The 16,390-nt window shown below is 31.7% G+C and overlaps 1 protein-coding gene across 1 annotated transcript in view; it reads left to right on the forward strand.

Annotated features, from left to right (window-relative positions):
• Positions 1 to 14,842, forward strand: part of LOC139515577 (neuroendocrine convertase 2-like) — a 32,061-nt gene extending 17,219 nt beyond the window's left edge. The window contains exons 9-14 of the mRNA XM_071305155.1: positions 6,811 to 6,920; positions 8,956 to 9,073; positions 9,853 to 10,157; positions 10,528 to 10,584; positions 12,377 to 12,943; positions 14,322 to 14,842. Of these exons, the coding sequence (XP_071161256.1) occupies positions 6,811 to 6,920; positions 8,956 to 9,073; positions 9,853 to 10,157; positions 10,528 to 10,584; positions 12,377 to 12,943; positions 14,322 to 14,521 (1,357 nt within the window). The 3' untranslated portion in view covers positions 14,522 to 14,842. The remainder of the gene's footprint in view (positions 1 to 6,810; positions 6,921 to 8,955; positions 9,074 to 9,852; positions 10,158 to 10,527; positions 10,585 to 12,376; positions 12,944 to 14,321) is intronic.
• The last annotated feature ends 1,548 nt before the right edge of the window (positions 14,843 to 16,390 follow it).

The raw sequence follows: 16,390 nt of genomic DNA on the forward strand, positions 1-16,390 counted from the left end.
TAATAATGTGAGTATAACTAAGTTATTAAATATTATGTTCTATTTGAATTTTTGAAATCCCAAAACCTTTATCCTTGGATAATTACATTAAAATCTTTTACTTTAAGTTAAATTGCAGTATTATCATTTATATTTTAGTTCAAAAGACAATAATTTTCAAAAACAACTTAGTTAAAATGCTACTTTTATTTCAAGAAAAAATAATTGTCATAATTCTTTTTACACTTAAACTTATTTGAGCCATTGTCTGCATAAAATGTATTTATTTCTATATTAGCTTCTTCAATGGTTAATATTTCAAGTTTTTTGTTAAAACAATAACAATGAATAAGAAATAAAAGCAACAGTACAGAAGTTTGTATCAAATACACAAAAGTACACAGCTAGGTTAATACACTGAACTAAAATAAGTGTAGTATTATGTAAGGATATTACGCCTGGTTTATTTATTGACCAGGCGTACTCATTTGCATATTACGCCTATTTTTTTGTGAACCAGGCGTACTCATTTAAATATTACGCCTAATTTTACGCCTGGTTTACGCCTTGGTTACGCCTAATTTACGCCTGGTTTACGCCTGGTTGACGCCTGGACATGCATTTTGTAAACACTGCAATGCCGCCAGGATAAAGTATGATTTTTACGCCTGGTTTCTGTGTCATATACGGGCGTCACAGTTCGTACAGGAGGTATCTTAAATTTATGCGAATCAAAATTTTTTGTTATTATATTGCAATTTTGCTGTCCATTGTCATGATTGTATTATACATTGAATCCTGACATAAAAAATATGGCTGATTTACTATGCGGGTATATAGATTTACAAATTAAAGTGCATATATGGTCAGTTTTGGTAATGCGTTCAAATAATTTTGTTGTACATGTCAGCTGGAGGTATCAAAACTACTGAAATTTTGTTACGTATCAATATTTTGAATAAAATGAGGACATGCTGGTATCTTAAATTTATGCGAACCAAAATTTTTTGTTATTATATTGCAATTTTGCTGTCCATTGTCATGATTGTATTATACATTGAATCCTGACATAAAAAATATGGCTGATTTACTATGCGGGTATATAGATTTACAAATTAAAGTGCATAAATGGTCAGTTTTGGTAATGCGGTCAAATAATTTTGTTGTACAAGTCAGCTGGAGGTATCAAAACTACTGAAATTTTGTTACGTATCAATATTTTGAATAAAATGAGGACATGCTGGTATCTTAAATTTATGCGAATCAAAATTTTTTGTTATTATATTGCAATTTTGCAGTCCATTGTCATGATTGTATTATACATTGAATCCTGACATAAAAAATATGGCTGATTTACTATGCGGGTATATAGATTTACAAATTAAAGTGCATATATGGTCAGTTTTGGTAATGCGTTCAAATAATTTTGTTGTACAAGTCAGCTGGAGGTATCAAAACTACTGAAATTTTGTTACGTATCAATATTTTGAATAAAATGAGGACATGCTGGTATCTTAAATTTATGCGAACCAAAATTTTTTGTTATTATATTGCAATTTTGCTGTCCATTGTCATGATTGTATTATACATTGAATCCTGACATAAAAAATATGGCTGATTTACTATGCGGGTATATAGATTTACAAATTAAAGTGCATAAATGGTCAGTTTTGGTAATGCGGTCAAATAATTTTGTTGTACAAGTCAGCTGGAGGTATCAAAACTACTGAAATTTTGTTACGTATCAATATTTTGAATAAAATGAGGACATGCTGGTATCTTAAATTTATGCGAACCAAAATGTTTTGTTATTATATTGCAATTTTGCTGTCCATTGTCATGATTGTATTATACATTGAATCCTGACATAAAAAATATGGCTGATTTACTATGCGGGTATATAGATTTACAAATTAAAGTGCATATATGGTCAGTTTTGGTGGATGCGGTCAAATTATTTTGTTATACAAGTCAACTGGAGGCATCAAAACTACTGAAATTTTGTAACCTATCAGTATTTTGAGTAAAAAGAAGACATGCTTGCACCCTTAATTTAGGCGAACAAAAATTTGTAGTCATTATTTAAATGAATTAAACTATTGCTGATTGTGGCTGCATAGTTCAAGGATGTATAACTAACAAGGACGTATACACCTAACATCAAATATACTTCTTTTCAAAAATATACATAATATGATTGAATTTGATCTCGGAATATATATATATATATTCAGTGCCTGTTATCATTGTAACCGAGATCGTTTTTATAATAGATAGATTGTCAGATCACAGATAAATTTGTGTTACGTTCTGTGCGTACTTATTTTCAAAAAATTGTATTTAATCCTGTTCATAAAACGGAAGTATTAATTTTCAAATTACTTTATTTTCGATGTTTATACTACGAAACAAAGATATTAAAAATATTTTTTGTTAAATCAACGAAGAGCGGTCCTGGTTACAAGTTAACTTAGTGTTGAGCAGACCAGTCAAAAGTTAACTTGGGAACAGGTCTGGTTTTGATCGGATTTGTCCAAGCAGAAGTTAACTTTGTGGCAGGACCGGTTTACAAGTTAACTGATGTTAACTTTATGACAGGACTGGTTCCGAAGTTAACTTATGTTAACTTTATGACAGGACTGGTTCGAAGTTAACTTATATCAATAGCGGACCTGTTTCCAAGTTAACTTTTTGGCAGACAAAAAAACAGTCCTAGGACCAAGTCCGCTTTTCAAGTTAACTAGATTTTGGTCCTAGGACTGGTCAGAGCAGTCCTATATTCGGTCACAGGTTAACTTTGACCAGTCCAAATGACTGGTTATCAAGTTAACTTGCTGTACAGGTTAGGAGTGCACCCATCTGTAATTATACATTTGCTACGGCATTTTTACCATGTAATTCTATTTTAATGATACTGATACATTCTTCTAATTGCTAACTTCACCATAACTAACATTGAAACGTTTGACATGAGTTATTGGCATTGCTTTATTTTCAACAATTGTAGCAAAACATCACCTTGTGAACGCAACGTATATATGCAATTAATTTTTTCCCGACTTTTCACTGTTATGCAAAAAGTAAAATCACAAAAATACTGAACTCAGAGGAAAATCCAATCAGAAAGTCCATAATTACACGGCAAAATCAAATGAGAAAACACAGCAAAAACGATTGGACAAGAACTGTCATATTCCGGACTTGGTACAGGCATTTTCAAATGTAGAAAAGGTGGATAAAACCTGGTTTTATAGCGGTAAACCTCTCACTTTGTTGACAGTCTCATCAAATTCCGTTATATTAACAAAAATGCATAAACTAAACAGACATAATAAATGCAATAGTCAAAATATGGATACAGCAGTCATCATCGTGTAACACCTTTAAAGGGAACAATTTAACAGAAAACAAAAATTTAGTTTTAAATTTTTGGCGAAGAATTTTATAAGAATTTATAATAGTTAGCATTTGTTGTTTGTATACGCCCGTCAAAATTTTGACGGGACGTATTATGGTATACAAATGTCCGGCGTCCGTTCGTCCGTCCATTTGTCTGTGCGGTGTAAACATGTCGCACCGTAACTTGAGAACGACTCATTCAAATTTCCTGAAACTTAACATAAGATTAACACTTTTTGAGTTACGAGACTTTGTTACTTAAACAGGGGTGTGTTGGGTTTTTTTACATGTCGCACTGTATCTCCAAAACTACTTATGATAATTGCTTAAAACGACACACAATTCTCAGTTTTCAATATTTAGATCTGTATAATTTATGGTGATGATTCATTCAGTTATTGAGTATTTTGTAAAAAAAGAGTGATGTGGTTTTTACATGTCTCGCCATATCTCAAAAACGATTTATGATTATTGCTTAAAACTTCACACACTTATTAGTTATATTAATCTAAAGATCTGTTTCCTTTTTGGTTTTGATTCAAAATTTTATTTTCGAAATAGTGAGTTTTTTGTAAAACAAAAAGGGGGCTGGGGGCTATCACATGTCACGCTGTATGATGATTCAAAAAAAAAAATTTATAGTGATTATTGAGTATTTTGTTAAAAAATGTGGATTTTCATATGTCACGCTGTATCTCAAAAACAATTTATTATTATTGCTTAAGTCTTTACACACTTCTTAGTTATATTTATCTTAAGATCTGTATACTTTTTGGTGATGATTCAAAATTTTATTTTAGAGTTATGATTGAGTTTTTTGTTAAAAAAAATGTTGGTTTACACATGTCACGCTGTATTTCAGAAACTTTTTATGATTATTGCAAAAAAGACGACGGGCGTATCATGCGATCAGATCGCAGCTGTTTATTTGTCACTGTAACATAGTCAGTTTTCTGAAACCTTTGGTAGTTATTGTTTCTTTCAAATAAATATTTAAAATAATGCAAACATCTTCATCTTTCTACTCATAATTTGTAGACTTTTGCGTTCTAGTATATATTTCAAGGTAATTTTTTTCCACACAGTATCATCGTTTTGAGACATGATCAATATAATGAAACACTTTTTTTTTTATTAATAAACAGTATTTTTGACAGCACATTCTGTAATTTGATAATAATACTTCAAAGTTAACTTTTACGAGTATTTAAATAAAATGTAAAAACCATTGACAAAAAATAGCATAGGGGTCAATATCCTTAATTAATGTCCCATAGGCGGTAATGGTAACGTATGATAGCTTGTTTCGCAGCTGACACATTTTCACATATGTGGTTAAATTTCTGGGTACGAAGTGAGATTATAAAACAAGAAGATGTGGTATGATTGTCATTGAGACAACTCTCAGCACTATTAAGCAATGACCCTTTTGACGCTTTGTTTTTTTATTCTGAATACAATGTGTAAGTATGTGTAATGTCTTACAGTAGTATACCTTCACTAGTCATAATATGTACATAACATCTGATGATAACCTTTAATAACAATACACATACCCTGTTAAAGCATTTATTAAACATTTCTGGTGCCTGAAAGTGCAATTTTGACCGATAAATTATGCAAAAATGTAGATAACATAGAAAGAAAATTACTTCATTATTTTTTTCATTGGAAATCTGGTATATTCAACTGTAGAAACCACTCTAAAACTATTGTCAAATATGATATAAAAAAAAAATGAAAGTGCATTAAGTTCAAATTTCCAAAACTGATCCTTTTACATAATTCTATTTGAAAAACAAAAGTTTTTTAAATTGTATTTCTGTCTAAACCCTTTATCATTGAGAAATGCACATGAGGTTCATTAGGAAACATTGTAACTTCATACGTCTTATAATGTTATTAAATAATTACCGATTAAAATAATGCGAAGTACAGTTTGCAGCGTTACATAATGAACAGTTGCCTCAGGGTTTAACTGGAAATGTCGTGTCGTAAGATCAGTAACTATAAGCATTATTATATAATATTAATACCATAGCAACAGTTTTCATATAAGTTTATTTTCAACATATTGACTGTTATTTCAAATGTATAAAAACTTTAAATAAACAATTTAGAGCTTGCCTTATAAAACAAAATGCTTACCAGTTTTCATCGTTCGTTCTTATTTGTACTGTTACACCACTATCCTAGGATAGGAGAGGGTTGGTATACCGCTTACATAATTAACACCGCATCATCCTGTATATATGTACGTGTCTCAAGTCAGGAGCCTGTAATTCAGTGCTTGTCGTTTGCTGATATGTAACGTATTTGTTTTTCGTTAATTTTTTTTACATTATTAAGGCCGTTGGTTTTCTTGTTTGAATTGTTGAACATTGGTCATTTCGGTGCCTATTATAACAGACTATTCGTTTTGGGCTTTGGTCATTGTTGATGGCCGTACGGTGAGATATAGAAGTTAATTTCTGTGTCATTTGGTCTCTTGTTTGAGAGTTGTCTCATTAGCAACAATGTCAGAACTTCTTTTTTTACAGTTATTCAGAACTTCTTAAACCTCTATTTTGCCGTCTCAGGTTGAATAGTAATTATATGTTTGAAACTGAAATAAGACAACAATTTTACCCAGGTTGTGTTGTCGTTTTGATTTAAATACATAAGTATTATTACAAACAAAAAGAGCGGCTTCTCCCTTGCGGCTTATTACCCTTCATTATATAAGGAGCAGTTAGAAGTAGCTTAAAAGTGCTTTTTTTCAAATCAATAACAAGTGATCTCGACGACTTTCGGGTAAACAGAAATTTGATAAAACAAGTTCTCACCTCCGTGCCAGTAATGCATTTCAGAAACAAAAATTGTTTATAGTGTTGTGTAACTCGACCCAGTTGAGATGAATATGTATTTATAAATGACAACTTACCTTCATTTTGACAATTTTCAGAATAAATCAACTCCAAACAATTTTCCTGCAAATTTGGTCAATATCTTTGATTGATATTCCATAAAGGCGTTAATTGAAGCGTTTTTTTCCCTGTAGCTCAGTCAATATCATAAACTAGGATATGTATGATGGCTCTTTTCGAAGCTCAGACTTTTTTACATATGTGGTTTTATTTTTGGGGTAAAAAGTAATTATACTTTTCTCGTCAATAAGCATACCCGGAACATCCTTTCGTGATGCGGCTCCTCGTGTTAAAAAAATCCTTTTATTAGACAACAAGTTCTTTGCAAATTTTATACTTTTAACACATTTGATAGCTCCATTGATTTTACAAATTTACTCTTTGTTCCTCTACTTTCCAAATCAATTCAAATAGTTCAGGCCAGTCACGTGTTAAAACAATAAACATGTTAAATATCACGAAACAAAGATTTTTAACAAATGATAATTACATTATGAAATGATATTGATGTTTTTTTCCTTTACAGTCCTAATCTCACATGGAGAGACGTGCAACATTTGATAGTGCTCACATCATCAAGGAAAGGATTTAATGACACGTATTCTGACTGGTCAGTTAACGGAGCAAAAAAGGAATGTGAGTTGTTGTACATAATCTCCTTTTTATATCAATTATTTATTTTATTTTATCAAGTATGTTCACTCCCACTTTTAATGGGGTTCGTGTTGCTTAGTCTTTAGTTTTCTATGTTGTGTCTTGTTTACTATTGTTGTCTGGTCTATTTGTTATTTTTTCTTTGTTTTGTGCCATGGGGTTGTCAGTTTGTTTTTGATATATGATTTTGAATGATCCTCTGGTATCTTTCGCCCCTCTTTAATAATTATTATGACCATTTCATTTTCGATAAAATCTGCTTATATGGTTTATACATTGGTTGGACGGCTTTTAAAAGAGGGACGAAAGATACCAAATGGACAGTCAAACTCATAAATCGAAAATAAACTGACAACGCCATGGCTAAAAATGAAAAAGACAAACAATAGTACACATGACACAACATAGAAAACTCAAGAATAAACCACACGAAAGTTGACATTTTAGTCAACCCTTCATTTTAATTTTCTTTCTTTTTTTCTGAAATAAGTTTAACGAATTATGTCTACAACCTGTTTTTAACGTTTGTTTTTAGAATGAATCCTTTGTATGACAACGACCAATGCAGATACACTGATCTTGTATTATAGAGGAATAAATCGTGCTGAAAAAACCTTCTCAGATTCAAATAGAAAAATCTAAGAAAGTAGCATTATCAAATTTCTTAATGTCATGATTGACAACATATTAGTTACGGTTTTTGGATGTGCTTTTTAATTAAATAATCGGCCTTTCCATTGGACACACCTGTACTCTTCTTGCTGACTTGTTTCTTATTCAACTGAGGCATGTTATACCCAATTCCTTACGAGATGAGTGTACAACAGCTGACATTATCACTTAAATTCAAGTTTCGGTAAATAGATGGTGTCTTCTGACTTAGTTATACAAATTTGGTGAATATGTTGAACGTATTTATTCCGTCGACCTTGTTATGAGAGATTGATCCAACAGGACATTATCACGATAGCGCAAGTTTGTTGCATTTTTGGCTGTAAGAGAAAATCTGTTTAACATATGCTGACGGATATTTCCAACTGTCGTTAATACGATCCTTTTTTTTTTCCCTCGAATGTGAGCTATCAAATTAGACTTTAAGATTCGTACTTTCATGAGTTATATATAGTTGTTTGACCGTTATGGAATAAGTGTTTCACAAATAATATCGGATATGTTCCTTAAGTCGTAACTACAATCATCTTCCCTTTCATGAATGTGACCTACAGCATTAGACTATTTACTGCATTTGTTATCACATAAGCAACACAACGGGCGTCAAATGTGGAGCAGGATCTGCCTACCCTTCCAGAGCAACTGAGAAGTTTTTGTTGGGGTTCGTGTTGCTTATTCTTAAGTTTTATATGTTGTGTAATGTGTACTATTGTTTATCTGTTTTTCTTTTTCATTTTTAGCCATGGCGCTGTCAGTTTATTTTTGATTGATGAGTTTGACTGTCCCTCCGGTATCTTTCGTCCCTCTTTTACACAACGTGTGTCATATGTAGAACAGGCATACATATCCCATGCATCTGTTATCAACCACAGGTTATGTTTGTATTCGTGTTTCATAGTCTTTAGTTTCATATACTGTGTTTGTAAACTTCTGTTTGTCTATTGTCCGTTTGCCAAAAAAAAACAACAGAAAACGACAAAAAGATAAACAACATGAAATAAAATACAACATGAAAAAAACGACTAAGCAAAACAAATCCAAAAATAAAATCGAAACTGATCACGGTTGAACTAAAACAGATTATTCATCTAGGATTACTTACAAAAAATGTTGCTCATGTAATTCTAGACCAGAAAAGAGTGTCATGGAAATATCTAGAGATAGAACTAATACAAAACAAAGATCGACACATTTAACTAAACAACCACTACATTGTATTATGTATTCATTCTTTAATTTGTTTAATTATTCTCTCTTTAAAATTCGACTTATAGTTGTTTTATTTTAAAAATACAATTATTGTAAATATTATTAAGTTTTCCAAACTCCTTGATATATTTTGCAGTTAGTCAAGTCCTAGGGTATGGTCTTATGGATGCCAAGGCCATGGTTAATAAAGCTAAAACATGGGTTACTGTTCCAGTACAACACAGCTTTACAACGCGTACTTGGCTCCCTTTTATGTATGTATCCGTTGTCTCCTTTTTCGTTTTTGTAATAAGACTTTTTACTATATCTCAACATCTAAACATATTTTCATTCTTAATCGTATCTGTATGATATCTAAGATTTAACCATATATTTTCTACATAACTTCACTTCTTGACATAAAAAAAATACTTGAAAGTTCAACAACTGCTATTTTTTTTAAATAAGTAACTACTTATAATTTAAAATTCTTAATCAAAGAGGGAGGAAAGATATCAGAGGGACAGTAAAACTCATAAATTAAAACTAAACTGACAACAATCAAATTTGACATGTCAAATTGTCCATATTTTGGAAATATAAATGTTGCACATGATATCAAAATTATTGCCGTGGCATATGACATAATTAAACAATATTTTGCACAAGTCAAGTAGTCGGCATTTTTTCCCTGTGTTGACATGAATTATTATAGATATGGTCATAAGTATGATTAATTGTTTACAAAACTTCGAATTCTGAAAATACTTTTGATGATTTTTAACCCCCCCCAAAAAATTTTTTTTTTACCTTAGAACAGATTGGAAACACTTGAAACCAGTTTGGAGTTTTTGGTCCTTAATGCTGATAAAGTGCGTCCTCTATTTGTCCTTTTAATCTTCTTTTACTCTAATGTCACTTGTGAATCTTCTGTAGACAAAACGGGCCTTTGACGTAAAAGAACGTAAAGCCTATTAGTTATAATGAGTTTATTTGAAATAAGGTCAAATTGGTAATTATGCAAAAAAATTATAAATTTCTTCTTTCATTTTAGTTCTACCAGTTTGTGGTCGTCAGACACAATACATTTTTCCAGGAGTAATATTTTCATTCGTTACTTAGAACACGTGACAGTTCGTATAGAGTTCTCTTACAATCGATATCGTGGTGTCACAGAACTATATCTTGTTTCTCCAAGCGGAACTGAAAGTCATTTACTTCATTACCGGTATAAAGATGCCATAAAATACAAAACAGAAGGATCTTTGATATGGACGTTCATGTCAGTTCATTTCTGGTGGGAAAACCCTGTTGGTACCTGGCGTCTTAAAGTTGGTTCATATAACGGACTTTGTATTGGTGAGTTTAACACCGTGTATACCGTTTGTCTGTTATCTAGATAATAGATTTTATGACATTCATATAATTATTCATCTATAGGTTTCATGACCTCTTACACTATGCGTTCTCAGTAAAATTAATCAACAGGTACACTCGATTTATCTTTGTAAGATTCTATCTGATTAAAATTCCGCTGATGATCCTATATTGATTACTAGTATGATTATTAAACTATTGGTTTCCTTTCCTTTAGAATTAATATAAAGTATTTAATTATCATGTTGTAAGGTTTTGAAATATACTGTTTTTTATCATTTTACATAACATTGGATGAGCACCACATTAATTTGTATATTATAACTATCTATAGTACATGATTATTTTGCAGTAACGCTGGTTTCCTGGTCTATAACATTTTATGGTACATCACAAAATCCAATAACACGTGAGTTTTGACAAGGTCATATATAAAAAAAACTACAATTTTCTTTTCCATTTCTTCATACTCAGCTGTTTGCGACCAGTCATTTTTTAGTGGGGGGGGGGGTAAATTACATTACCTACAGAAATGCTTATATTAAGGATTACTAATGTTCTGCAAACAAAAGTCAACAGTACTATACCGCTGTTCGAAAGTCAAAATATTAATACTTCATACATTTGAATCACAGAATTAAAAACGAATACCTAAAATTGTTTGAAAATAGTACACAAAACAGCATATATAGAAATATGAACAATCTATCCTGAAGTATAGATTCTGCGTACTGACGTTGTTTATCGTCCTAATAATGTGATACAGTATTCTTTAATGTGTCTTTACTAATATTACTTTGTGTTTTTAGTGATATACATTTGACGTTACTCTGTACTTATGCATCCCGCCGTTGTGTTATTATTCTATGATATTTGTATTTTATCTTTCATTTTTGCCAGTACGATTTGTCTAAAAGACTTTTTGTGTTTTTTTTTAAACATATGACGTGTTTCAGTACTTAAACATCCCGCCGTTGTGTTATTGTTCTATGATAATTTTTGTAATCTTTTCCTTTATATTTGCTAATGCTTTGACTATATGCCAATTGTGTTTCTTTGTTCACAATAAGCAAAAAGACGAGCGGCAAGAATGACATCGGAAATTTCTAATATAGATTCTGCAGAGGCTATGCCTTAAAACTATATTCTGTGCATATTTTGAACATCAAAATTATTTATAGTTTGTTAAATGTTATGTTTGTTTTGTCGTTGTCAATATATTGGAATTTGATACAACTGTCATACAAGTGAGAGGCATCGGAAAATGCCTGTACCAAGTCAGAAATGTGACAGTTGTTAACCGTTTTGAATTGGGACTTTCCTTTTTGAATTGTCCTCGGAGTTCAGTATTTTTGGGACTTTTCTTTTTCACAGTGCAAAAACAGTGACGTCGATGTAAATTTCTAAATATTTTATATAAATCGAGAGAACAAGTACAAGAATATCAATATAAAATTGTGTTAGCAATTGTGTAACTAACTGCACCAGCTAACTATATTTGCCTTGCTAAATAGATTAATTATTATTACTTTTTCCTTTGTTGAATATTTCCTTTAAGGATTATGTACCCTTGTGTTGATTCAATGCTAAACATATGGAAATTTTATAGAAAATCCACAGCGTTTATCCTTGCATTCTCATATTTGGCAATCAGATGACTGATAGATATAGGATTATTGCATGCAGTGCTAGCATTGATTTCCTTAAAACAAGTTTATTAATGTAGTTATTAATTAAAACAAATAAAAATATGGACCAATTCAAGTACACCTTTTAGGGTGCGCTCGAATTTAGTGACTCAGCACGAGGTATTTTGGAATTTACAGATTAGTTTGAAACTTTTGTAAAAAATAAACATAAGCACATCGTAGAAAAGCAAGTGAGTAATCTATGTTTCAATTTTTATAACAAAAATCTCTGTATTAATGGCTGTGGATTTTCTATAAAAATCTTTGTTTATTTGCCACAAAGTACTCTTTTTCTATTAAATGAAATGAAACAGTAAGTAATAATGCTTTGCATCAAATTTCCCCTTGGTGTACGTACAATATGGCCTATCTCTAATATTCTTTATATCTATAGTTTTGATACAATTGAAGTTTGAAAAATTCGTGCAAAAATGGCTACAGAAGGGGTCATAAACCTTAAGTATACATCTGTTTTCAAATAACAAATATAGAACATATATCTTGAATCAACAGAAGAGCGAACAACAGTTCCAACAAAACAGTCGAAAAATACAAGCGATCCAAAGTATGTTTCGACAACAACCACCTCAGCATCAATACCCACATCATTCACAGAACCGACATCAACCAACTCAGCATCAATACCCACATCATTCACAGAACCGACATCAACCACCTCAGCATCAATACCCACATCATTCACAGAACCGACATCAACCACCTTAGCATCAATAACCACATCATTCACAGAACCGACATCAACCACCTCAGCATCAATACCCACATCATTCACAGAACCGACATCAACCACCTCAGCATCAATACCCACATCATTCACAGAACCGACATCAACCACCTCAGCAACAATACCCACATCATTCACAGAACTGACATCAACAAGCAAAGCAGCACAGTTTGTAACAGTCACAACGTCAGATAAACTTACAACAGGAACAGCAATAATCTCTGATTGGACGACATTATCTACTAAGCCTACAACTTCAGCAACAATCTCTGATTGGACAACATTATCTACTCAGCCTACTACTTCATCAAGAGGAAGTGACTTATCTTTTTTAAGTAAGTAATAGTTGGTTGTTTGAATATACTCAACAAATTCAAATTAAACAAAACGCAGTCTCTGTTGGTTGAGCACCGAGAGTTTAAATGAAGGCAACATTAGTATGCCGCTGTCACGTGAAAATTGTCTTAGTCAGATCTAAAACGTTCGGTTTCCAATGCTTTCAAACAATAAATTGCAAATATACGGATCGCAAGAGAAAATTCAAGTATTTTATCGCATGGCAAAACTAAAATCTGAAACCATTTGCCATATTCCTGTAAGACAGTTTCATTAAGGATGTACTTAGGTGAGGTTAGGTGAAAATTAATGAATTAAGAAGTTAAAATTGATACTATAAGCTGGTAGAGCATCAATTAAGGATAAACATAAGCTAAAAATATTGATAGATCATGGACCTCCTTTTCGAGATATTTGAGAATTAAAATATGGCGGGAAAAGGCTGACTCAGACTTTTACCTTATATTTGCATTGGTATAATTGGGTCTCAAAACAAAAGAAAGAAAATTAAGAATCTTCTAAAATTTTGGTAAATGACCTTTCATGAGCTATTTAGTCTTATGTGAAAAAATAAATGGGTGTTATGGGGCAAAATATTTTACATTGTATTGTATGGAAAAACACCAAGGAGTCCGAACATTTGTCACAAATTCCAAAACCTCACCTAAGTACATCCTTAAATTCCACTGTATTGATAACATTGTATGAACAGAAAATATAACACAATATCAAAATGTAAAATATGAGGTACAGCAGTCAACATTGTGTTACAATATTTAACACTAAAATACGAATATGCCCACAAAAAAATACAAAAAAGCATATCGATGAGCAAAAAGGAGAGTCAAGAATACAAGAAATAACAATAGCACAATAACATAACTACATGAAGTACCTACTGCTCATTAAAATAATGATATTGGAGTTTGATTTTGATTAAGACTGTAAAGTGAACTCTTTTATGTAAGAAACATTTGACTGGCAAAATCAGTTTGTCGCTTGGTATCTTTTATCTAGTAAACGGTAAATTGTCTTCTTTAATCTATAATTTACTCGATTCCCGCTATCGGTATATATTTCAAATCTGTACTGTACTTTTAATCGTTATGCATTAATAATAAAGGTTATAAAACAATTAAACTCTGCAATCAAACAATTTCATGGTGACAAATGTTCGCTTGTTGAATAAAACTGTATTCGTTTTTTATGAATGAAAGTTTACAGGAAATTTGTTATTTGCTTCATTTTATATATTTTCATTAAAACTTAATACATCCAATAAATTGAGCATCCCATGAATACTAATTATTAATGCAAAGTTTAAATGAAATATAACTTAACAACTTTCCATTCTTATATAATATATTTTGTTTTCAGCCAGCGACAATAAGCCAGTTATCATAGGAGGATTTGTAGCAGGCCTCTTAAACTTAGGTGCTGTTCTTGTGTTCATCGGATGGAAAATTAATGTTGGGCGTAAAAAAGCTGTTGATTCAACCACCCATCCACAGAACCTGCTGTGTTCACTGCTTGAATTGGAACTGTCACAGAAAGAAAAAGTTAAAATCCGACTATAATTTCAGTGTTTAACAGTAATACAATGCGCTGGCATTATTCGATCTATGCAGACCTTGTTATATATATTCAGAACTATATGAGTATTTGGACCATATGGTCATGACGATATAATTATATCTCATATGGTCCAATTCTACGCGTTTATTTTTATCATAGTTTTAAATGTGCAGGAGAAACATTAATAATGCGCAATGTTCAAGTATCTAACCATTGTATTTTTCCTCAGCAAGTAAGAAACCAAAGTAGTATGTTTTGTACAAAAATAATTTCTCAAAATGTTGTATTGCAGTTGCTTTTTTTCAAATAAAGAATAAAGTTTTGTTAGAACTAATTTCAGAAATACATCTTCGTATCTTTATATTGTGGTACATTGCAAGGAGACATTAGAGGCTCCCAGGAGCCTGTGTCGCTCACCTGATATGTTTTATTACAATTGATGCATAAATTAATGCAACCGTTATGCTTTTGCTTTAGTTGCAGAGATATACGCCAAAAACTGCATTTTATCACTATGTTTCATTTTTAGACATTTTTGCCATATTGGTTGGCAGGCGGGGTCATCGGACACATAAACCTTAGAGTGTGGCCAAGTTTGGTGAAATGTGTCTCAGTTGTTTCAGAGGTTTAGACTTTTGTAACACATTACACAAACACAATTGACTTTAAAGAGCAACAACTCCTTATGGGATCAATTGACCATTTTGGTCATCTTGACTAACTTTTCGGTGAGGAATCTGAAGAATAATCAAAGGTTATTCCCTGACATCTTTTAAAGTGTTTCTAGACTCACATATTACATTAATGTGTTCATGACAATAACTATTTGATATATTTGTTTATCCCGGGCGACATTTTATTCATTTTAATGGTTCTTTTTTTTTTAACTATTAGTTAATATGTAGACCACAGACACTGTGCATGCCAACTACCAATAGAATTACATAAATAATACTCCCAACTTTTATAATTTAGTGGGACATTCAACAGAAGCAACTGTCACAGTTTTAATCACAGATTGATATTCAAGAAGCTATCTCTAAGAGTACAATTCGAATAATACTTGAAAATTCAGGACAATTTCGCCATTGAACATAAATATTATACAATTGTGGCCCGTAGAAAGGTGAATATCAAAAATTGTCAACACTTAATAACTAATATAGGAAACTGGAGGCTCTAAAGAGCCCGTGTCGCTCACCTTGGTCTATGTGAATATTAAACAAAGGACACAGATGGATTCATGATAAAATTGTGTTTTGGTGATGGTGATGTGTTTGTAGATCTTACTATACTAGATATTCTTGCTGCTTACAGTTATCTCTATCTACAATGAACTTGTCCCAGTAGTTTCAATGGAAAATGTTAGTGAAAATTTACAAATTTTATGAAAATTGTTAAAAATTGACTATAAAGGGCAATAACTCCTTAGGGGGTCAATTGAACATTTTGGTCATGTTGACTTATTTTTAGGTCTTACTTTGCTTATAAGCCAAAAACTGCATTTTACCCCTATGTTCTATTTTTAGCCATGGCGGCCATCTTGGTTGGTTGGCCGAGTCACCGGACAGATTTTTAAACTAGATACCCCAGTGATGATTCTGGCAAAGTTTAGTTTATTTTGGCCCAGTAGTTTCAGAGGAGAAGATTTTTCTAAAAGATTACTAAGATTTACGAAAAATGGTTAAAAATTTACTATAAAGGGCAATAACTCCTAAAGGGGTCAACTGACCATTTTGATCATGGAAATTATTTGTAAATCTTACTTTACTGAACATTAATGCTGTATACAGTGTATCTCTATCTATAATAATATTCAAGATAATAACCTAAACAGCAAAATTTCCTTAAAATTACCAATTCAGGGGCAG

Source organism: Mytilus edulis, chromosome 3, assembly GCF_963676685.1.
Source record: "Mytilus edulis chromosome 3, xbMytEdul2.2, whole genome shotgun sequence".
Taxonomy (NCBI): domain Eukaryota; kingdom Metazoa; phylum Mollusca; class Bivalvia; order Mytilida; family Mytilidae; genus Mytilus; species Mytilus edulis.